Raw genomic sequence first — 24170 nt, forward strand, 5'->3', positions numbered from 1 at the left:
ACAAATTTCTTTTGTATTCGAATGAAAAAGACATCATATTAAATTGCATTTTCTTTTTTTTGTCATTTATTTTTTATTGGTTTTTGAAATGAACAAACAATCAACATGAAGACCTATAGACAAACACAGAAAATATCAAGGAAAAAAGTAAAAGCATACAAAAGGGATTGGAAAACACCCAAAAATAAATGAATAAATAAAATAAAATGGGGAAAGGTACAAAGAAATGAAAGTATTCTGATCGTCCAATCTGAGATTACCCGAAATCCGGTTTTATGGTAGAGACATATGTAATCCATTTTTGCCAATTTTCAATAAATACCTCTTTTTGTGTTCTTAAATTGAAAAAAATTCTTTCCATTACAAAGATGCTGTACACAATATAGATCCATTCATCTGCACTAGGTGCCTCCCTCTTCAGCCATTTCTTCGTTATTGATTTCTTACAGGCCACCAGTAATATTCGAAGTAAATATTTATCTTTATTCCTCCACTCCAGTTCCTCTAGATCCACTAAATATAACAAATTGAAACAAAAAGTTATTTTTGTTGAAAACACAGTCATATTAAATTGCATTTTCAAATAATGAAAATAATAAATAATAAATAATTTGATAATAGCTTCAAAAATCATGCTTAGACTGAAAATGCACTTCCCAGGTAGGAAAGTTTGTGCCAAATTTCCTCGTGTCTTCATTTGATCTGAGGACCCACGATCGATCAATTATTAACCAGCCCTGTTTTTTATTATCAAACCTGACTGATAAACACATTTGAAGAGTGGAGCATTAGTCCATCATTCCTCTCTCGCTGTGTAGAAGAGGTAAGGCTGACTCCAAATTTTATTGCTGGTGTTGGTTTGTTTGTTGCTTTGTGTGGTACAAGTACTTACATGTTTCTCAGTTGCCGTTATTGTAGCTATTGTGTGGGTGAGTGAAGGTTGTGTTTGTGCATGTGTTTCTATGTTGGTGAGAGAGGTGCAATAGTCTAGTGAAATAATAAAGTCAAGCTGCAGATTAACTTCTCTGATATGATCATTTGTATGTTGGATTTTACCCGTCAGACACAAAACAACATTTGAATGTGAGTTTTCTTCTGCCACGGTGTTGCTTGTAAGCCCATTAAAAGTGTGAGACACACTGTTTTCAAAAGGAAAACTTTATTAAACAAACTGAGATTCATTAAATACAAATGAAGTATAGGTGGAAGTCAGTAGAATCAGTAGTGCAGGGTCTGCATGAGACTAAATAGAGTGTGTCAGTGTTGTGGGGTGCAAATAAACAAAGTAAAGAAAAGAGGTAAAGGTTAACTAAAGCTGCACATGATCCACTGCCAGTGAATAACTCTATATAAGTCCAATGGATGGGGGTTGGTAACATTCACATTCACCTTGTTGATATAAATACTTGATCTGCAAATCTGGAAGATATTTAGGTATGGCCAAGCCACTGTTGTATAAATCAGCTATTCTCAACCTTGGGGTCGGGACCCCAATTGGGGTCGCGAGATGATTTCTGGGGGTCGCCAAATCATTTTGGAAGTCAGCTCTGTCTCCACTGTGTTAAAGTGTTCATGTGTTAATGAGTTTTAGTCTTTTTTGTCATTTTGTGTCTTTTTTTTTGGTCTTTTTGTGTCTTTTTTGGTCATTTTATGTCTTTTTTTGGTAATTTTGTGTCTCTTTTGGTCATTTTGTGTCTTTTTTTGGTCATTTTGTGTCTTTTCTTTGTCATTTTGTGTCTTTTTTTTGTCATTTTGTGTCTTTTTTTAGTCATTTTGTCTTTTTTTAGTCATTTTGTCTTTTTTTAGTCATTTTGTTTCTTTCTGCATTATTTTGTGTCTTTTTTTAGTCATCTTGTGTCTTTTTTGTTCATTTTGCGTACTTTTTTGGTCATTTAGTGTCTTTTTAGTCATTTTGTGTCTTTTTGTGATCATTTTGTTTGTTTTTTGGGTGATCTGAACTGTGCATGTGAGATTCTGTTCAGTGAGCGGGGTCGCGGACAACATGCATGTTAAATTGGGGGTCGCGACTCAAAAAGGTGGAGAACTACTGGTATAAATGACATGATACTATAACCTTGTTTAGTTCTGATCAGTCACATACCTACACCTTTCTTCTTACTCCACGTCTAATAACTTTATCAGATCAGAGAGTTCCTCTTGCTGTCAGCAGTGCCTCCTCTCCAGCATGGTTCAGAAGGTGGCGGTGATCGGTGCAGGGATTTCTGGTCTGACCAGCATCAAGGCCTGTTTGGAAGAAGGTCTGCAGCCCACCTGCTTTGAGAGCAGCCATGACATTGGGGGCCTTTGGAGGTTTAAGGTGAGGAACAATGCTTTTACATAAGCGCTTGTACATTATGAGCTTTTTTTCTTCATCTATGCCAGGGGTGTCAAACTCAAATATACAATGGGCCAAAATTTAAAACTTGAATAAATTTGCGGGCCAACATTGAACAAATAAACCTTTTAATATATACCAAACATGTTTTGCTTTAACATTAAATATGGAACCAGCAATGCTTATAAACATACAATATATAACTTAATAGTGCAGACATGCAAAATCAAATTTCAAATAAAAAACACATCAGTGTCATTAATTTATTAAATAAAATTTTTATAAAAATCGTATGCCTCTTTTCTATTTGCATCCTTCTGATTTAAATATCAGAATAAAGTTTTTCAACAGGTTAATACATTTAAAAATAAAATAACAAAAATAAATCTAGTATTAGCGGTAAATGCGCCGTATAATACCGGCGGGTCAGCTTTTATAGTACAATAATAATATAATAATTTGGTATTGCCAAATTTGGCCCGTGGGCCAGAGTTTGACACCCCTGATCTATGCCATGCATCGCTGCCAATTGAAATGATAAAATGATGTCTACATATTGTAATGTGAGGGTTTGATGTGTGGTGGTTGGATCACAATTTATAAGGAGAGACAGCAAGATGGAGACAGATAACTTTCTTAAACAGCCTTTTTACTCAGTCACCAAACTTCATAACAACTTTACTTCCTGGTTTCTCACATCCCACCAGACTGAATTAACCAATCAGAAGCCAGTCCTAAACTGTCTTAAAGACGCAGCTGCAAACATTCAACATGTAAATATGTAAATAATAAATGTGCAACATAAATGCACAAACAGCCAACTGATGAAAATGATAACATTGTAAAAGCATCTTTTAGTAAATTAACTCAAATATAAATTATATTAACTTCTGAACCTTCTTAACCTTACAATATTGTCCTTCTTTAGGAGAAGCCAGAGCCTGAACGTGCCAACATCTATCAGTCGGTGGTCATCAACAGCTCCAAAGAATATATGTCACTCAGTGACTTCCCTCCTCCAGCTGAGCTCCCCAACAACATGCACCACTCTGAGGTGCTGCTGTATATGCGCCTCTACGCTCAGGCCTTCAAACTGCTGCAACACATACACTTCGAGGTCAGTGACCTTCAGGGTTGGTGATTAAAATATTAGGTACCTTTTCTGAATGGAAGGGCCAGAGAACACCCAGGATCATCCCAAAAGGGATGAGAACACGACCAACCACTCTCAAATGGTAAATGCTGATTTCAATTAAGAATATTTAACACTGTGTGTTTGTTTGTGTGTCAGACGTCCGTGGTCAGTGTGAGGCAGACGGCGGACTTTGCAGCGACAGGCCAGTGGGAGGTGGAGACAGAGAGGAGAGAGGGTCAGAGGGAGACTCGTGTTTTTGATGCAGTGATGGTTTGTACCGGACACTTCACCCAGCCTCACCTGCCACTCAGAGACTTCCCAGGTACCAGGAATCATTATATACAGACACACTGCAGCTGCTCCACAGAAGTTACACACTCAGTGCTTGTAGAACCTGATAATGTAATAAATTCCAGATGACGTAATAACCCCGATAATGTAATAAAAATCTGCACTTGAGTCCATTGAAAATGTAATAAAACTTGATAATGTAACAACTTCCCGATAATGTAATAAAGTGCATTTACCAATAATGTAATACACTTTTTAACAATAATGTAATAAAGTATAACACCAAGCACCTTTAGATTTCAAGAAGCTGTTGTCATGGATACCTCGTTTGTGAAAAACGGATGAACGGGTCAAAAGTTAATAAACATTCAACTTTGACCTGTTGGTGGCGCTAGAGCTCTTGAGCTAGAGTTGATACACAGTATCACCACTTGAACCCAAGTAATGGGTGGTCTGCTGTTAAATTATTACAATATTGGGGAATTATTACATTATCAGGACTTGTGAAATGAAGGCTAACCTGATAATGTAATAACCTCCCATTAATGTTATACTTTATTACATTATTGGTAAAAAAAAAAAAGTGTATTACATTATTGGGAAATGCACTTTATTATATTATCGGGAAGTTATTACAATATCAGGTTTTATTACATTTTTAATGGACTCAAGTGCAGATTTTTATTACATTATCGGGGTTATTACATTATCGGGAATTTATTATATTATCAGGTTCTACAGTGCTCTTTATCCAGGGTACAGCTATGAAAATAATAGACATCTTATTTATATGCAGCTGCTGTACATAATGGGCACCTAAGTAAGGGCATTAACCCTTACTTAAATTCCATTTCAGGTATTGAGAGCTTTGAAGGCAGATATTTCCACAGCTGGGATTATCGCAGCGCTGAGGGTCTGCAGGGGAAAACAGTGGTGGTGATCGGGATTGGGAATTCTGGAGGAGACATTGCTGTGGATATCAGTAGAGTTGCTGAGAAGGTACACAACTGAACTAGTGTTTGTAAATCTAAAAACCTGAGCACATGAATCTTAAGACTTTATGTGCTGCAGGTGTATGTCAGTACCAGGAGTGGAGCGTGGGTTATAAGTCGTGTAGGAGTGCGGGGGATCCCAGCTGACCTTGTTGGGGCTTCTCGAATGGATGTTTTGATCCAGAGGCTCTTCCCCTTGTGGAGCCACAGGACTTTGGAGAGGAAGCTGGATCAAGCGTTTGATCACAGACTATATGGTCTGAAACCAAAAGAAAGGTTTAAAATACTTTGGATTTACATCTTTATTTTAATGTGTGGTCAACGATTCAGTTAAACGACTTAGAACACAATGTTAAAGTCCATATCATATCTAGCAAGACCTCCAATGGCAATGACTTTCTATGTGTGCATGTGTCAATGTGTGTCAATTTTTTGCCTCTGAGACAAAGATCTGCTGTCCTTTTGGCAGTTATTTTACAAAGAACCCCGTTGTGAATGATGATCTGCCAGCTCGGATCATCTCAGGTCGTGTTCAGGTGAAACCAAATGTGAAGAAGTTCTGTGGGTCCAGTGTGGTCTTTGATGACGGTAGCATCATAGGTAAGGTGTGTATCAGTATAAGAGTTTGTGCCTGATCTTGCATATATATATATATATATATATATATATATAAAAGAAATACTAATGCATAAGAATTCAGCACCAAATGCAGCCATCACATTTAGATGCTCAACCAAAACTGTTTTACAGGAGGATTTTAAACAGCTGTTCTATTGCATCTATTGCATTTTTTTTTTTGTCTTTTCAGTTCTTTTTTTTTTGCAAACCTTGTCTTTACTCTCTAAAATAATCAAGCATCCACATAACTTTTCATTACATTTTTTTTATTTTCCTTATTATTTCAAGTAAACCTTTTACATATATTCTAACTGCTGAGAGGACCTTCACAGTCCCGTACAGTCCTCCTGCAGCAGTCTCTCCCAGCTGCAGTCACAGAACCAGAGGGGATGTTAACCCCACAGCGTCCAGTCTGCTATAGGCTAACAGTTAGCTCTGTAGCAGTACAGTGTGCTGCTGCAGGAGGTGTTCACTTAGCGATCTCTGTTTGTCTACAAGTACCGGACGCTTTGTGCACAGTAGCGATAGTTAATTCACGATCACAATGTTTATGATCAGCGGAGACGCTGTGCATAATTAGCCATGCTGGTTTGTTTATGATCAGCTGCTGACGTTGTGCACAGTTAGCGACGCTGCCACAGTTGCATCTCCCGTGTTTAATCCGTCGCATATGTGATCACGGTCGAAACTATCGCTAATCGATTAACCTACGATCAAAAACCAAACGTCACCTCCGGAGACTTGTAAATCCCTCTGGGGCCCTTTTTGTAATGGAGACACACTGAGTGAGTGGACATTTGAGAGGGCGTGGCCTGAGACTTTCCCAGCGGCCACTCTTCCCACTAAAGGAAACACGGCTATTGATCTCATAAGTGGCCTCTGTGAACTCCAAATGACGTAAATCCATCGTAGCAACAGAGAAATTTAATCAATGTTTATATTGTTGCATTCCGTACTGCATTCACTTTTGGTTTCTGCACACAGGACAAAGTGCAAAGTCTGGTTAGTAAAATGAATTAATCAAAAAGTTATTAAACATCCATCTAATCTTTCAGTTTCATGTGTGTCTTCCAGGTGGATGTTGTGGTGTTTGCCACAGGATACAACTACAGCTTCCCCTTCCTGCCTCCAGCTCTGCAGGCTAAATGTGGTTACAGGCTGCGTCTCTACAAGCACGTGTTCCCTCCTGCACTGACCCAGCCCACGCTGGCGGTGGTGGGCTTCATCCATGTCCGTGGGGCGATCAACCCTCTGGCCGAGATGCAGGCCCGCTGGGCTACAAGAGTGTTTAAAGGTTAAGTAAAGTGCTCAGAATAACTATGAGTTTAATGCCGAAGTGTAGTAGTAGTAAAAGCAGTAGTTGGGCCTGTTAACCCTTTATCAGGCAAAGAACTATAACTTCAGGTAATATCTCGAGAAAAAAGTTGCAAATTTACTAGATTAAAGTGGCAAATCTACAAGAAAAAAAGTCGCAGATTTAAGAGTTTTAAAGTGGCAAATCTGTGCGAAAAAAGTCGCAGATTTACGAAAGTGGGAAAAAAGCTACTTTCACCACTTTAAATCTCATAAATCTGTGCATTTTTTTCTCGTGGATTTGCCACTTTAATCTCGTAAACTTTTTTCTCAAAATATTATTTTCGTATGTTTTTTTACACATTCTGGCTGTATGTAATATCCTCCAATATTCTCTAGGTTTGAAATTTCGAATTTGCAAGTATTTCAGTGAGTGCCCTATTAAGGGTTAAAGTGGTGAATCTGGGAGAAAAAAGTTGCTTTTTTCCCACTTTTTTCTCGTAAATCTGTGACTTTTTTCGCACAGATTTGCCACTTTAAATCTCATAAATCTGCGACTTTTTTTCTTGTAGATTTGCCACTTTAATCTAGTGAATTTGCAACTTTTTCTCGAAATATTACCTGAAGTTACCAAATATTGTTCTCTGCCCGATAAAGGGTTAAAGGGGGACTTGGGTTTTTAGCACCCCAAATTCAACAGTAGGGTAAAGATTCCTGTAAAAATCTTTTTGTGTGTGTATTTCAAGCGGACTGCTTTATTCATGCAGGCTTGACTAACCTCCCCTCAGAAGACACCATGATAAAGGAAATTGAGAAAGACACAGCAACCATGCATGAGAGGTACAAAATAAGTGTGAAACTGAATTGTAGATCCATAATAAGATGCTGAGATCATCGCAAGTAATGCGTCCTTTGTTAGATTTGTCCTTTCAGACCGTAACCCTGTCCAGGTGGACTACATCCCTTACCTGGACTCTGTGGCAGAGGAGGTGGGAGTTCGACCAAACTTACTGTGGCTCTTGCTGAAGGATCCCAGACTGGCGCTGCAGGTTTTTCTGGGTCCCTGTACTCCTTATCAGTACCGCCTGACTGGACCGGGCCAGTGGGCCGGAGCCCGTCAGGCCATCCTCACTCAGTGGGAGCGGGTGCTTCAGCCTTTCAGGACCAGAGTGGTACCAGAACCAGAGACCAGACCCTCTTCTAGAAGGAGCATCGTGGTGATTTTCTCAGGTGCTGCGCTGCTGTGCTGCTTCTACAATAAACACTGCCTCTCCTCTGTCTTCTCTCCTCCATTATTCAGATCTCCCCAGTAAGCTGCATGATTATGTACATTAATGATAACATTATGGAGGCTGCAGTGAACTCATTCTCTATCTTTAAGGATTGCACATAAGTATGTTTTTAGATTGTACTAAATTGACCATTTTAATGGGAAACAAAGTCTGAGAGTATATGTCAGGACATCATGCATTTCATCACTTTTAATGTTGTTAATGATGTAAAATGTAATGACTTGTTGAATAAATGTTTATCTTCACTCTGTCTGATCTTGGTCCAAAGAAAACCTTTCCTTAGGCCCCGTTCACACGAGGACGGTCTGAACAGAAGACGCGAAAGTGGCGTCGCGTCTTCACTTTTTATTCCGCGTTTAGACGAGCATTTTCGGGAGGAAATCTGCGTGCACACGGTGACGCAAAAGTGTGTGAAATTCGATTGTATGCATGCCAGGCGGCATCACTTAAAGCGATAGGAGCATCTTTGGGCATGCAGAAGTTTTCACGCCACACATTTTCATCAGCTACTCCTTCCACAAAGTTCTCCACCATCACTAGATCTCCCAGGTCTCGTTCACAGCCGTCTGGCTCGCCTCCGACGAATTGCTGCATCCAAAATGTGATAGAGGTAATTCCAGATCCTTCTCTGTTCACTAATACTATCTCTACATATCCTGTACATTTGGTGGAAAGACTCCTGTAGGTTTATTAGAGCTGCCAGAGCAGCTTGAAGGTCCGACGCATGGAAATAATCCCACGTTTGTTTATTTTCCTGTACTGGAGCATGTATGTGACGTAAACACATACGTGACGTGAGCAGATCAGATCAGAGTTTTGTGTCTTGGCGTGTAGACGGACACGATACGGCGGAGCGTATTGATTTTTTCCACTTTGGAGGGTGGTTTCAGATTTTTGCGTCTTTAAGCTCCCAAAACGCCGTTACCGTCTAAACGAAAGGCACTTCTGATAAAATATTTTGTCGTTTTTACCCGCAAACGGGGCCTAAGTCCAGAAGTTTTATTGTTCCATGTGATTGCAGAGGGGTTCCACTATGATTTAGACAAAATGACTGGAATGCACAGAATCAAACTAATAAACCTTGTTGTGGCCTTTTAATTTCACAGCATTTTGGCTTTCATTCTCTATGTTTTAGACTGAACTGTACTAAATTGACAACTTGAATGAATAAACATACCAGTTTGGGCCAAGTCTGTACAGTTTTCTCAACAAGCTCAATGACTTCTTTGTGAAGGTACAGTTAGCTGGTAAACATAGTGGAGCATTTAGCAGCTAAAGAGAAATACATTTTCCTCAGAAGTTGGTGGAAAACAAAAACAGAGTAAAAAAGAGAGGCAGGAATTTAATTTGCCAGGTGGCCAAAACACGATGAATGTTAATATTGCTCCATTACTACTAGATGTGTAGATAAGAAACATGTTCACCAATCAGCTTAAGAGATAATTGTGATACTTTGTTTACAGCTTGTTTCTACATCCTTGAGATGGCCAAAATGGGATATTACAGGTTTAAAGGGTTGACAGAAAAACCCCCACAATTTAGCGGTTGCCAGACTTACCAGTAGTGAAGTTTGCATGTTTGCCCTGATGATGGCGCCAGAAGAAAGCTTAGCACATGACAGCAATGGTAGATGAAAGATCATTGTCAATTATTCCAGAAAGTGAAACTTGTATATTATATAGATTCATTACACATAGAGTGAAATATTTCAAGCCTGTATTTCTTGTAATTTTGATGATTATGGCTTACAGATAATGAAAACACAAAACTCGGTGTCTCAGAAAATTAGAATAATACATAAGATAATACATAAGCATATTTTAAACACAAATGTCAGGCTTCTGAAAAGTCTCTATCTTCATTTCTATACATCAATACTTGGTTGGGCTCCTTTTGAATCATGAATTACTGCATTAATACTTGGTGTCATGGAGGAGATCAGCCTACAGCACCATGTTGCTTTTATAGCAGCCTTCGGCTCATCTGCTTCTGGTGTGTCTCACCTTCCTCTTGACAACAGCCCATAAACTCCTATGGGGTTCAGGTTAGCCGAGTAGGTTTGCCAGTCCAGCCCAGTAACACCATGGTCACTGAAGCAGCTTTTGGTACCTTTGCCAGTGTGGGCAGGTGCCAAGTCCTGCTGGAAAATGAAAGCAGCATCTCCAAAGAGCTTGTGGAAGCATGAAGACTCTAAAATGTCCTGCTAGATGGCTGCTATGTTGACTGTGGACTTCAGAAAACACAGTGGAGCAACAGCAGCAGAGGACATGGCCCCAAACCACCACTGACCCAGGACGATCATATTGAACTCTTTCACAATATTCTAATTTTCTGAGAAACTGAGTTTTGGGAATGTAATGAACCTATAAATGTATGAGTTTCACTTTTGGAAATAACTGACAAAAAAATGTTGAACTTTTTCATGATATTCTAATTTTTTTAGATGTACCTGTACTGTCACTAGTTGTCAACTTTGCCCTTTACAGAAGTGTTAAGAGCACAGGTTTGAATGGCAAAAAGACAAACTGATACTGAACCACCTTCATCAAGGTCAGCAATTTTGAGATTTTTGAGTCTGTGGCCAGACCAAAAGGAAAACCCTCAGCACAAAAATCTTGGAAGACCCTCAAAGAGGTGGGTAACCTGGTGTACTGCCCCTCTCTCTGGAGGGCCACTACATCTTAGGCAACAGAAAGATTTCAACTTACTAAAGATGCATTGCTAATGTGATTAGACTGCTTTTCCTGGTTGGGTTTGTTTTTGTTTTTTACAGCTGTATACCCTGCTAGAACATATTATACAATATACTAGAGAAATGTAATCAAAATCCATTTTTATGCAGAAACTAAGTCAAAATATTGATTTTTTTCACTAAAAATTAGAGAACTGTCCACCATGTTTTTTGTTCTGACCGCCGGGACCTTGAAAGTCACGTGACTTGGAACAAACCAATAGGAAAAAATATCCATGGAATAGCCACGGGATATGACTGTCATTAACTTGCATTGTAGCGAAATCCGTGTCAGTTTCACGGAAATTTGAGTGATTCCGTGGCTATTCCACGGATTTTGAGTTAAGCGAATCCGTGGCTATTTCACGGATAAATAGTTGCAAAAACAAAGTATTTAATGATAGTGATAGTGGTTTCGCAGGAGCTTGAGCTGGAGCAGGGCAGAGGTGGTTGCTTGAGCTCAGGGGGGAGCAGGCACAGGCAGGAACTGAAAACAGAGAATGAAGTCAGGATTAGCAGGGGAAAATAATAAAAAAAAATATGTAGCAATTCCAAAACTACAGAGCCGAAATACATCACACTACCACAGAGGTAAGGCGACAATCTAGTGGTGAGTGGTGAACTGAAGCAGGCTTATGTCCAGGGAAGAGTGGCTGATTGTTGGCAGGTACGTGGCTTGATTGGAGATGATTGAAGGCTGATGGTGTGCAGATATATGGTAAGCTCCAGCTCCGCCCAGCTCCAGACAAACACACACAAGACAGGGGAAAACAAGACAAGACACGCCCACACAAGGGAAGGGAAAACAAGGAGATACACTAGGATCCTTACATTAAGTCAAGAATACCAAACGAACATTTGGAGAGGGTGGAGCACCGGACGCCAAATGTAAGTACTTCAATAATTTATGAGCTGTTATATTTCAAATGTGTTTCAGTCAGATTTTAATATACAAACAGGGCATTGATTGGGATCCCTTGCTCAGGAACTGGCAGGTTGTCAGGAGGGACTGGGAAAACCAGTTTTTGGCCTGCTAGCAAACTGCTAACAGGTACTTTTAACATATAGAAACGGATGATGAAGGCAGCAGTGAAACAGACAACCCCTTCTTTATCTTTTAAGAACTGTAGGCAGAGCATGTTGGCTGCACAGTGTTCTTTTGTGTTTAAAAACAAAACCAACTGGAAACAGGTTAACAGGTAGGAGGCTCTTAACATGTTGAAACTGTTAACGCTGCAAGTTCCAGCCATAGACTGTATATAAATAATGGACGTAGTAACAGGGACGTCACCCATTGGTTTGTGGACTGACCAATGGAAGCATCGAGTTCAGCGTTACACTCGTCGCCATCTTGCGCCGCCATCTTGTTTCCGATACGAGGAGCAGACCATATTTGGACTGTGGAGGAGGAGAGGGATCTGATCACTGACTACAGCCTCTCTACACCTCAACCTGACTGAGAGAAGCTGCTGCTAATTCATGTTAGCATTAACTGGAGCATTAACTGGGATGTTCATTTTGGCTAACAAAAACAAAATGTTCGTTACTGACCTCAGAAAACTGAACAGCGACTCCTTGGAGTGTCTGTTAGTCCAACCAAACGCTGAACAAGACATTTTTACTGAACAAAACGTTCAAATAAACTGTCATTAAGTGAAAATACAGTGAAAGGGTCAAAGTTATGAGACCAAACCGGTAAACGTCCTTTTTTATATCTATATAAAGTTATATATAACTTTATTGACAAGTTGCCGTGGATACGCATTGTTCTGCTTCTCTCCTGATGGCGGCTCGCCTTGTTAGCCACCTGTCAATCAAAGGTAGCCCCGCCCCAAATCATATGATTCTTTATCTTCTATTTTCTTCTAAATGTGGCCATTATATGAACTATTAACATCAAATTGTCTTGAAAAAGATTTTTTTACTAGCGATTGAGACCATAGTGTTTCTATTCTGAGGTAATAAATCAAGTGAGAAGTTTTCTCATTTTGCATTGAAATTAATGACCCGGAGGTTGCCCCCTGGTTCCAACAGGCACAAAATGCATTGACTCCATATGTGTGTTTGCATGATAAGAGTGTTTCAGAGCTACAAATGACTACACAAAACACTGGCTTTTCAGTAAGGTGCAGAAGAGAAACATCCTGGGTCTGCTGGGTGATCCCCAGTGCTTCTGTTCCTATTTGTTCCTCATCTTAACCACGATAGAAGAAAATATTTTTATGGGTAGTATGTAGATTTACATTAATTGTGTGAATTCAGTGACTGTTTTTCAGATTAGTCCTGGCCTAAGCTTTTATAGATTGCCATGTATGCAGTTTCTCAATGTTGTACCAATATAAGGTCGCACTTTGTCTCCTGTTTAGCTAGTTTAGCATCATGGTACTGATTAAACAGGTACCACTAACCACCATTGTCAGTCTTGTGACCCCCCATTCCTGGTCCTTCACCATGCGTTCCAACTTACTACAATATCCATATGAATCAGACATTATATTATATTGTATTTTCCAGTGACTTCAAGGATAATGCATGGTTAGCCTGATTATTCACATCCCATGAAGAGAAGTTTGCATTTTTTTTCTTGCATAAGACATCTTTTCTGGATTTGAGGACCCAGTTGATAAATCATCAACCTGACCTGTTTGTATGTTAAAACCTGGCTGAAACCCACATGAAGAGTGGAATTCATCATTTCTTCTCCCTGTGAAGAAGAGGTAAGACTGCATGTGTGTTCATGTTGGGGAGTGTATAGTTTGCAGTTAGTGTTGTACAAGTACAGGCGTATTGAAGGTTGTATTCTGATAAATTACTGTAATTATCAACTGCAATTATTGAAGCTGTTCTGTAGGTGAGTGAAGGGTGTGTTTGATGTGATGCGTTGGTGGGAGAGATTTGCAGCAGTTGAAGCACAAATGCTTATAAAGTACAATTATTAAGTCTAGCTGCAGATTTACTCCTCTGTGATAATCGTTGGTACATTTAATTTTACCCGTCTGTCATTTGAAATACAGTTAACACTTAATGTCTTCATTTAACTGAGAAAAGTCTCCCGTTTTGAGTGCAGTTGTTTTAAACACACAAAAAAATGGTAGTTCAACTGGTGTTATCTTGGGTTGGATTCAAACCCGGGCAGCTCTTTGGTGCATGCCATCCCTTTTTCTCCCTTTCTTGTCTATCTTTGACTGAAATATTAATAAAAGAAAAAAAACAAATCTTTATCTTTAAACAACAGAAAAGTTTGTGAAATGGTCAACTTTTTGGTAATAAATGCTGAATTTCTGACCACTCACCATGATTAGAGCAATCCAACCAAACTATTTAACGTATATATTTTTAATTAAATATTTATGTGATTGATAGGTTTATATACTCATTTTCTTTACATGTAATCTTAGATCCGTCGCAGCCTGGCTCCACCAGCCGAGACGAACTGAGACATATGCTGTGCTCAAAAGTTAATCATCAGTTTGTTAAATAAACTTTTTTTTTTTAAAACAAACTGACACGCATTAAAAACACAACAAGAGCACACGAAGAGTCCAGGTCAGTAGACTCAGTAGTGCAGGCAAGTAAAGTAAGCTGCAACATAACCAAATGTGTGCCTGCAGAGAAAGGCAAGAAATAGATTTAAAAGTAGGAGCAGGTCCAGGTGTTCCCACTTGGCATTAATGACACCTGCCATCAGATATCTATCTATAAACATAAAGTGTGTGTGTGTGTGTGTGTGTGTGTGTCTAGGGCATATCTCACTGACCGTTAGTCAGACTGACCTTAGATTTTGTATGTGTCTTGCGCATGGCACGAAGGTGTGCCTCCTTGATTTTGAAGATTTTTGAATTTATTTTTCAAAATATTTTTATTTACGTAGGACGTGTTGCGGCATTGCACTGTTTCCTATCGGACGACTTTTAGGGGAGCTCCTCCCCATTGTGTGATAGGCCTACACCTGGTCAGTAACACAATTCTCTCTGGATTTCCACCCTGACTCATCTCATCTAAGTCTATTTAGCCTACCTATCTTTCAGAGTTTTAAAGTGCGCTACAAGGTTCGATTTCCCAATAATATTTGAATAGTTTTCAGCAAATATGAATGTTCAATGAAAAATCTACTTAATCTCCCACTATACGAATACATACTTCCTACAGGCACTAGGATAGTCATTTATATTTAAATAAGATGAGACTGTAATCTCATTTAGTACTCTTCTGCCTCAAAGCCAAATAAATACAATCATCTCTGATTGATTCTCAGTGTATAAAGCCTTTCTTTATATACAAATGAACTACTCAATAGGATGTGAAAGAACTATATATTCATCTTAAAATAGCTTCTCTCTATAACTGAGAGTTCCTCTTGCTGTCAGCAGTGCCTCCTCTCCAGCATGGTTCAGAAGGTGGCGGTGATCGGTGCAGGGATTTCTGGTCTGACCAGCATCAAGGCCTGTTTGGAAGAAGGTCTGCAGCCCACCTGCTTTGAGAGCAGCCATGACATTGGGGGCCTTTGGAGGTTTAAGGTGAGGGACAATGCTTTTACAGAAACACTTGTGCACTTTTAAGCTCATGTTTTCATATATTTAATACCTTATGAAAGGGCCGTGTGGTTTGCTGATGCTGATATAACATGCACTGCAATCATTCTTTCATTTACAGTATGTTTTTAATGTAAACCATACAGGAAGACACATGTAAAATTAAAAGAAGATGAAATAAAATACAACTTCTAAGGATCTCATGTTGTTAGAAGATTATTTATGCATAGAAAAAAAGAAACACCAGAGCTGTCATTCAGTCCAACTTTAATTTTCCGTATTTGGGAACCCGGTATGGTTTAATCCAGTATGGTAAATATTTGATAATTGTTTTTATTTATTATCATTTAAATGCCAATTTATGGCAGCAACAAAATCCATACTTTGGATTTTGCCAGTAGCTGATAAGTGTTAGATTCTACACTGCAAAAAAAGAAAAGTTGGGTGAACTCAAAATTTCAAGGCAACACACTTTTATTTATAAAAATTAAAAGGACAAAAAATGTAAGTTGGACAATTAAACTAAATATTTTAAGTTTTGTTTTTGAGTTTGCTCAACTCTGAATTTCTCTGGCACGATTGTAACGCCGCTATGAATGTCAGCTAATGTTGTGACCACAATTTTGAGTTAGCATTGATACGCTAATGGCTACTCTTGTAGCTGTAACAAGCAGCGCCGCTAGCATCAGTTAGCCGCTAGCATCAGTTAGCCGCTAGCTTTAGCTAATGACCGAATTTCACAACAAAGAAATAAGAGTTAGCAGAACTATTGTCCCTTGTTGTGAACCCCAACTTAAAGATATAAGTAACAACAACTCACCAACTTGTTTTTGAGCAGACAACTGGCTTCCTTTGTTGTGCTAACTTACATTATTGCCCTAAATGTCAATAATTTATATTTCCAAGTTTTACCAAATTAAATCACTGTTTTAGGCCAAAAAAATACAAGTTGGCTTTTTTGCAGTGTATAACTGTCCTGAATTTGGGAACATACAGCAAGTGGAATTTTACTCTAATGAAACTATTATCATATATTTGCTGTTGGAAAAAAATAAAAGGAGCTAAGTGAAATGATCAAATTGTGTCCAATATTGTCCTTCTGCAGGAGAAGCCGGAACCTGGGCGTGCCAACATCTATCAGTCGGTGGTCATCAACAGCTCCAAAGAATATATGACTTTTAGTGACTTCCCTCCTCCAGCTGAGCTCCCCAACAACATGCACCACTCTGAGTTGCTGCTGTATATGCGCCTCTACGCTCAAGCCTTCAAACTGCTGCAACACATACACTTCGAGGTCAGTGACCTTTAGGGTTGTTTGAAAAAAGGGGAACTTAACCCATAAGATATATACCACAGACCAAGTGGACCACATAGAACACATTTATGATGGTTTTTTTTTTTATTAAACTCTACCCCTAAATGTCAAAGATCTGTGATGTGACATAAACGTTACAATGGGCGTTGATGGAATTTATGTTTATGATATTTCTTATTTTAAAATGAATAAACTAGACACCTTTTCTGCTTACAGAGACACAAATTTGCCTTTTTCTGACGCATACGTCACAGGGATATTTTTGTTACTTGTTTTATATTCATTTGTTCAGGAAATATGGTCAAAACAGGTAAAATGCAATACAGGACATTAACGGGTTAGAATTGTTAAATGGGTTTAAACTTAGCCTCGTAACAAAAAATACGCTTTTTGAAATTGGCTACATTTTCACATTTCTGTTTCCAGTCACAGCCACATTTTGGAGAAGTCACTTCTTGTCACAGTCAAACAGTCTCGCTAAGGGACTTAATGGTTTAAGGTGAAGCATAAAGCTGAATGTGGGAGATTCTAGAACATTTAAAGTATTTTTGACACGCGTGTCACGTTGGGTTCTTATGGGTTGAAGTAAAGAATGTGACAGAAAAATTTGAATATTACTGGAGAAATATTCAACACTGCTTGTTTGTGTGTCAGACGTCCGTGGTCAGTGTGAGGCAGACGGCGGACTTTGCAGCGACAGGCCAGTGGGAGGTGGAGACAGAGAGGAGAGAGGGTCAGAGGGAGACTCGTGTTTTTGATGCAGTGATGGTTTGTACCGGACACTTCACCCAGCCTCACCTGCCACTCAGAGACTTCCCAGGTACCAGGAATCATTATATACAGAGACACACTGCAGCTGCTCCACAGAAGTTACACACTTAAGCTGGGCTTACACCAAAAGATGTTCAGTGTCCCAGAATGAAACTGAAAGTCTTTAGTAAATTTAGGAGTTTTACTGGAGTTACAGCGCTCCCGTCATCTCCATGGTTAGTTTAAGGTAGTAATCTGCTCTGTTTCATATCAGTCTTTTCCTAGTCTTGGTTTGGATCATATCAAACGTGTTTGATACTATCTCAAGTCGCAGTGACTTAACACAATCAACAACCAATAGATGAGCGGGGGAAAGGTCCCTGGTTCCAGACCGGCCAGTAAAACCACTTCGGCAGGAAAAAGTAACATCACAATAATGCTAGTAAGCTCAGTCCTAAATCAAATTATAGTGATGTCATATATTTACGGCCACAAGCAGGATTTTGGGGGGCGCTGTTTCTTAGTAAAGAGAACAGTAAGAAGACCCAGTTAAAATATAAATAAATACATACATAAATAAGTAATTGATGATTAATGTATGATTAATTAAATGAAAATTGATAGAGCTGATAAATATAATTATTCAGTTAAACAAATTATAATTAAATAGGACATAAATGTATATCATGAATTAATTTCTAAATTTTCCTTTCCTTTATTCTTCCTTATATCTATTTTTACTGTAAAATAGTCAACTTTTCATGTCAGAAAAACAGAAACCCTTTTGCATCTTTGTGAGGGGCATTTTGTGGCGTCTTCTCCTCTCCTTTTTGTTGTTGTTGGGGTTTTTTTTTTTTTCAACACAAACCACTGCACACACTAGAGCAGCTGTAGCCAAAAGCTGCCTCTCCTCCATTTTGTAAGTTTTTACTAAAAGCATGATGGGGAAAAAATGCTAAAAGAATCTAGTTGTAGTCTTGTAAATAGTTTCCCTGCAAGATTGACAGTCCGTCTAAAATCTCAGTCTGAGACTAAAAACTCTAAACACTTGTCTTTAGATGTGAGCTGATAGTTTTCCGGGAGTCTTTTCCAAATCTTTTCAAAGTCTTCTGATGTCTAGGTAGCATTAGTGCTCTCCAAATAGGGTATAACTATGAAAATAATGTTTTTTTTTAAATTCCTATTATTCCAATACAGGTATTGAGAGCTTTGAAGGCAGATATTTCCACAGCTGGGATTATCGCAGCGCTGAGGGTCTGCAGGGGAAAAGAGTGGTGGTGATCGGGATCGGGAATTCTGGAGGAGACATTGCTGTGGATATCAGTAGAGTTGCTGAGAAGGTACACAACTAAACTAAAATTTCTGTTTTCAAATCTAGCATTTCATGTTAAACAATGTAACTACTGCTTTTGGCTGTTTAAAAAAGTGATGCAGCAACAATGTAAAAGCTCACCCTTATCTGCTGGCCTGAATTGCAGGTGTATCTCAGCACCAGGAGCGGAGCGTGGGTTGTCAGCCGTGTAGGAGAGCGGGGTATCCCGGGTGACCTGGTTTCAACCTCTCGAATGGCTGTGATGATACAGAAACTCTTCCCCTCATGGATCAGCAGAATGATCGAGAAGAAGCTGAACGAAGTGTTTGACCACAGAATATATGGTCTGAAACCAAAACATGGGTAATATGAAATTTTAGACTTTTTTTTTCTTACTGTGTGGTCAACATTTTCCACAACTAGTGTCCTCATCCTATGTTACACCCAGTTATATGAAAGCATGGGCAGAGTGCACACTCTCCAGGCTAAACAGAGTATTCCAGATGTCCCTTTTCCCAGCAACGACTTCCAGCTCCTCCTGGGGGACCCAGAGGCATTTCCAGGCCCAATGAGACACATAAGGCCGCGTTCAGACTGCAGGCAAATCTGATTCAAATCAGATTCCTACTCAAATCTGATTTTTAGGGCTGACTGTCCACACTGTTTTTAGCAAGTGTCCAAATCGGATATGGCTCTGTTTAGACTGGGCCACATTATTGACTGATCTGACAGGTTGCTATAGTAACGGCATCTGACGCCATATAATTGCGACAGCGACAACAACAACAAACATGATGGAGGCAGGTTACCTCAGTATATTGGCCTAATCACTGTCCAGATGCAGAACATATCAGACGCACCAGGGGAGAAACCGGACGGATGGACGCCCCCGTCTGGCCCGTATGAGTCGGGCGTGGCTGCCGGTGGACACCTCGTCTCCGCGTCCCCAAATGCGATCTGAAACCACCTCCCGAAGGTGGTTTTGATCCAGTCTGCAAAAAATTTTCAGATCGGATTTCATGTGATTTGTGACTGTTCAGACTTCAAAACAGCCATCCAGTTCCAATCTGGATGGGCTAAAAATCTGATTTTGGCTGGCAGTCTGAACGAGGCCTTAGTGTCCTCATCCTAAGTTACACCCCGTTATATGAAAGCATGGGCAGAGTGCTCACTCTCCAGGCTAAACAAAGTATTCCAGATGTCCCTTTTCCCAGCAACGACTTCCAGCTCCTCCTGGGGGACCCAGAGGCATTTCCAGGCCCAATGAGACACATAATTCATCCAGTGCATTCTGGATTGATCCCAGGTACTCTTAACACAAAAAGCCTCTAACAGGATGTACCTGAACCACCTCAGCTGGTTCCTTTTGATGCAGCTCTACTCTGAGCTCCCTCCAGCTCAGCTGCTCACTACAGACGCTGCACCAAACCAGCTGTCCATCTCATGCTCCATTCTACCTTAAGTCATGAACAAGACCACAAATTCCTTCACTCAACTACTCACTCATGACCTGCAGAGGGCAATCCACCGTTTCCCAGCAGAGAACCACAGCCTCAGACCTGGAGTTGCTGACCCTCATCCCAACTGCTTCACAACTGACACTGTTAAAAGGCCGCTCCTGTGTGCATGCACCACTCAATAGTTCCCCTTTCGGTGCGCCTCTGTAATATGCCATCTGGAGCAGAGTGGACCGGAGGAGTTCAGAGCGTTATGTGTGTGTGGTATTTCAGCAATGACGCACACATAACGCTCTGAACACCTCCAGTCCACACACTAACCGAGACATAATTGAGATCAGGGGCATACAATTATGAAATTTCCTCAGTTTATAAGGGTCCAGAAATTCAGAAACAGATGATCGCAGAATGATACCAATATGAGAAGCTCAAATTGATCTCAAGGGACGAGAGCTATGATGCGAATTCATCAAACCAAACACCTTCCTCTCTCCAGAATCGGAGAAAAGGTACAGCCCTGGCAGAAGCAAACACCCACTTAGAAGATGATTGATGCTGTGCCGAGTATACGGACACAGCTGGCACTTTGCTTTTATAACCGGATGGCTTGTAACAAAATGCATGGTGGCCCATACTCTCGCAGTACACCCCAAAGGTCTCCCCAGGAAAAACAGTCTTAAGCCTTCTTCAAGTCCACGGAATCTGAGGTTCAACTAGAAAATTTCCTCTGGGGAAATTTTGAAAGGGCCACGGGGGTTACTGCCGGTGTGTGTACACTATGATGAGAATCTTCAGAGATTTCAAACTATGCCCTTTAACCTCAAAATATGTGTGTGTGTGTGTGTGTGTGTGTGTGCGTGTTTGTAATTAAAATCACATTTAAGTTACGTGTGTGTGTCTGGTTGGATGTGAACCAAGTTGATGTGTGCACAGAATGTGTTTTTGTGTTTCTAAGACTCCACATATACTGTCGTTATCTAACATGGCTTTGCTGTCCTTTGGCAGTTTTTTTGCAAAGATCCCTGTTGTGAATGACGACCTGCCAGCTCGGATCATCTCAGGTCGTGTTCAGGTGAAACCAAATGTGAAGGAGTTCTGTGGGTCCAGCGTGGTCTTTGATGACGGGAGCACCACAGACGAGGTGTGTGTTAGAACAACTCTTAGGCTGTGTTAAATGTAACCTCTGCGTTGTGTATGAAGAATGTAGAAGAATCCACACTTGCTGTCTTTTAGTCAGATTTATTCTGGTAACGCAAAGGGGACATTTCTTCATTCATATTTCAGCGCTGACAGAGCGGACAGCGCTGGCTCTTCGTCGTATTTGACTCCGTACAGCAACAATAATGATAATAATAATAATAAGTGTGCCCCAGACCCCCCTACAGTGGTTCGGTTTGCAAGCATGGTGTGTGTTTAAGATAGAGCACTGGTCCCTACAGCTATTGCTGTATGGGAGCAGTGCTCGGTGCGATTGCCCCGAGGCCCTAATTAGCGACCTAGTATGCTAAGCTAACTAGCATGACCTAAGCACTTTCTGTACATTGGATTGAATAAGCATTTCTGACAGTGTAAATAGCGTCGCTACATTACACGGGAGCATGCATTATCACATTAACATTGTATGAAAATGAAATGTAATTACAATAAACAATCAAAATGTGCTTATGACTGGGTGCGATTCTGACACAGCTCAGTCACATACAAGGGTATATATTTACAGAGGAGAAACCCACTGACCAATAAAAATACAGAACTTTAATAAAACTTGTTGGTATTGGTTGATTAAATCATGGCAAGTGGAACCACCTAATAACTCTATTACATAAAGAATATATATATTAGTTTTCGTTAACTATAATAACCTTGCTTCCAGGTGGATGTTGTGGTGTTTGCCACAGGATACAACTACAGCTTCCCCTTCCTGCCTCCAGCTCTGCAGGCTAAATGTGGTTACAGGCTGCGTCTCTACAAGCACGTGTTCCCTCCTGCACTGACCCAGCCCACGCTGGCGGTGGTGGGCTTCATCCACGGCCTCGGAGCGATCAACCCTCTGGCCGAGATGCAGGCCCGCTGGGCTACAAGAGTGTTTAAAGGTTAAATACAACAAAAAAGGACTATTTTCTATGTGACATTTTATTCATTTTATTTGTATTCACATTGAGATCTACATAAAAACTGAAGCTGCATGATAGACATTTTGTGTCTTTTTTTTTTTTATCATTTTGTGTCTTTTTGTCATTTTGTGTCTTTTTTAGTCATTTTGTGTCTTTTTTTGGTCATTTTGTGTCTTTTGATCATATTGTGGTCAATTTGTGTCTTTTTTTGTCATTTTGTTTACTTTTTTGGTCATTTTGTGTCTTTTTTTGGTCATCTTGTGTACTTTTTTTTTGGTCATTTTGTATCTTTTTAGTCATTTTGTGTCTTTTTGTGGTCAGTTTTTTGGGTGATCTGAACTGTGCGTGTGAGATTCTGTTCAGTGAGCAGGTGTCACGGACAACATGCATGTTAAATTGGGGGTCGTCCATCCACTATGTTTGACCCTCAAAAAGTAATACTTCATTTTCTGCACTTGCCTTTTGATAGAGCAGTTCAAAATGCTCTAATTAAGAGTCATGAAGCATTGAGCAATTGAGCAACCCCAAACAGAACATTACGGTTAAGATAACTGTGTGTGTATTTCAATTTGACATTTTTTGTTTGTTTCACGCAGGCTTAGCCCCTCTCCCCTCTGAAGAGACCATGATGAAAAAAATTGAGGAAGACACGAAAACCATGCATCAAAAGTAGGAAATTATATATTTTTTAAAATGATTTACTTAAACATTACAATAATTAATATTGAGCCTAATATGCCTGTTAGCACCTACCTCCTATCAGACTTCAATTTTACCTTACGGCACTTACTCGTGTTGTTATCGTCAGACTAGATCATTGCTTGTGTCGTATAACTCTCAGATGAATAAAAGCGCCTGTTGTTTTTTTCCTTCCTCTGTTAGATTTGCCTGCTCAGAGCGTAACCCCCTCCAGGTGGACTACCTCGCTTACCTGGACTCTGTGGCAGAGGAGGTGGGAGTTCGACCAAACTTACTGTGGCTCTTGCTGAAGGATCCCAGACTGGCGCTGCAGGTTTTTCTGGGTCCCTGTACTCCTTATCAGTTCCGTCTGACTGGACCGGGCCAGTGGGCCGGAGCCCGTCAGGCCATCCTCACTCAGTGGGAGCGGGTGCTTCAGCCTTTCAGGACCAGAGTGGTACCAGAACCAGAGACCAGACCCTCTTCTAGAAGGAGCATCGTGGTGATTTTCTCAGGTGCTGCGCTGCTGTGCTGCTTCTTCTACAATAAACACTGCCTCTCCTCTGTCTTCTCTCCTCCATTATTCAGATCTCCCCAGTAAGCTGCATGATTATGTACATTAATGATAACATTATGGAGGCTGCAGTGAACTCATTCTCTATCTTTAAGGATTGCAGATAAGTATGTTTTTAGACTGTACTAAATTGACAATTTTAATGGGAAACAAAGTCTGAGAGTATATGTCAGGACATCATGCATTTCATCACTTTTAATGTTGTTAATGATGTAAAATGTAATGACTTGTTGAATAAATGTTTATCTTAAGTCCAGAAGTTTTATTGCTCCATGTGATTGCAGAGGAGTTCCACTATGATTTAGACAAAATGACTGGAATGCACTAGCCTGGGTATACCCAGACTGCCTTGCGCGCTCGAATTTAATTTCGAACTGCGGCGGAGTCTGGAAACCAGGAAGCATTCTTAGCCCTGTTTTAGGGATCCAATCACAGAGCGGAGAGGGACGGCAAGACGATGACGCGTACTACTCGGCACTTGGAAGCTTGTAGTTTTCCGGATCCAACATGGCTGCTGCAGACGCGAAACTCTCTTTAGCTGTAGATGGTGTTTTAAATAGTTTAGAGTGAAAGTTGAAAGGCGAAAGGTCTCTCGGCGGCACCGCTGAGATCACCGGCGTTATGGTAGCGGGGCTATTAGCGTCGCTAGCGGCTATTAGCGCCGCTACCGCGGACAGCGGAGCCGCCGAGAGGCCCGCAGCAGCCTGTTTATTGCCCATAAAATCAGTGGATGTGTGTGGCTGAATGACAT

The 24170-nt window shown here is 40.2% G+C and overlaps 2 protein-coding genes across 3 annotated transcripts; both read left to right on the plus strand.

The window, feature by feature from the left end:
* Positions 1–791: 791 nt before the first annotated feature.
* On the plus strand, positions 792–8199 carry LOC131977290 (flavin-containing monooxygenase 5-like). 2 transcript variants are annotated; one of them, XM_059340524.1, is made up of 10 exons: positions 792–823; positions 2143–2317; positions 3264–3452; positions 3627–3792; positions 4618–4760; positions 4833–5029; positions 5223–5358; positions 6446–6665; positions 7432–7504; positions 7584–8199. In XM_059340524.1, exons 2-10 carry the CDS (start codon positions 2186–2188, stop codon positions 7975–7977), a joined length of 1650 nt encoding a protein of 549 aa, XP_059196507.1. In that variant the 5' UTR covers positions 792–823; positions 2143–2185; the 3' UTR covers positions 7978–8199. The 2 variants fall into 2 exon arrangements, with proteins under 2 accessions (XP_059196507.1, XP_059196508.1); XM_059340525.1 differs by lacking the exon at positions 792–823 and having other exon boundaries at positions 2096–2317.
* A 3240-nt stretch (positions 8200–11439) lies between these two features.
* Positions 11440–23670, plus strand: LOC131977289 (flavin-containing monooxygenase 5-like). The gene is made up of 10 exons (XM_059340523.1): positions 11440–11575; positions 15058–15204; positions 16325–16513; positions 17189–17354; positions 18482–18624; positions 18763–18959; positions 21059–21194; positions 21927–22146; positions 22764–22836; positions 23050–23670. Exons 2-10 carry the CDS (start codon positions 15073–15075, stop codon positions 23444–23446), a joined length of 1653 nt encoding a protein of 550 aa, XP_059196506.1. The 5' UTR covers positions 11440–11575; positions 15058–15072; the 3' UTR covers positions 23447–23670.
* Positions 23671–24170: the final 500 nt, after the last annotated feature.

The sequence above is a fragment of the Centropristis striata genome, chromosome 9, assembly GCF_030273125.1.
Source record: "Centropristis striata isolate RG_2023a ecotype Rhode Island chromosome 9, C.striata_1.0, whole genome shotgun sequence".
Classification (NCBI taxonomy): domain Eukaryota; kingdom Metazoa; phylum Chordata; class Actinopteri; order Perciformes; family Serranidae; genus Centropristis; species Centropristis striata.

Bases quoted from the DNA above. Each gene is read 5' to 3' on its own strand.
- LOC131977290 (XM_059340524.1), top strand. From the start codon at position 2,186: ATGGTTCAGAAGGTGGCGGTGATCGGTGCAGGGATTTCTGGTCTGACC. The intron at 3,453-3,626 runs GTCAGTGACCTT...TTTGTGTGTCAG, and splicing joins TGCAACACATACACTTCGAG to ACGTCCGTGGTCAGTGTGAG. The intron at 5,359-6,445 runs GTGTGTATCAGT...TGTGTCTTCCAG, and splicing joins ACGGTAGCATCATAGGTAAG to GTGGATGTTGTGGTGTTTGC.
- LOC131977289 (XM_059340523.1), top strand. From the start codon at position 15,073: ATGGTTCAGAAGGTGGCGGTGATCGGTGCAGGGATTTCTGGTCTGACC. The intron at 18,960-21,058 runs GTAATATGAAAT...GTCCTTTGGCAG, and splicing joins GGTCTGAAACCAAAACATGG to TTTTTTTGCAAAGATCCCTG. The intron at 22,147-22,763 runs GTTAAATACAAC...TGTTTCACGCAG, and splicing joins GGCTACAAGAGTGTTTAAAG to GCTTAGCCCCTCTCCCCTCT.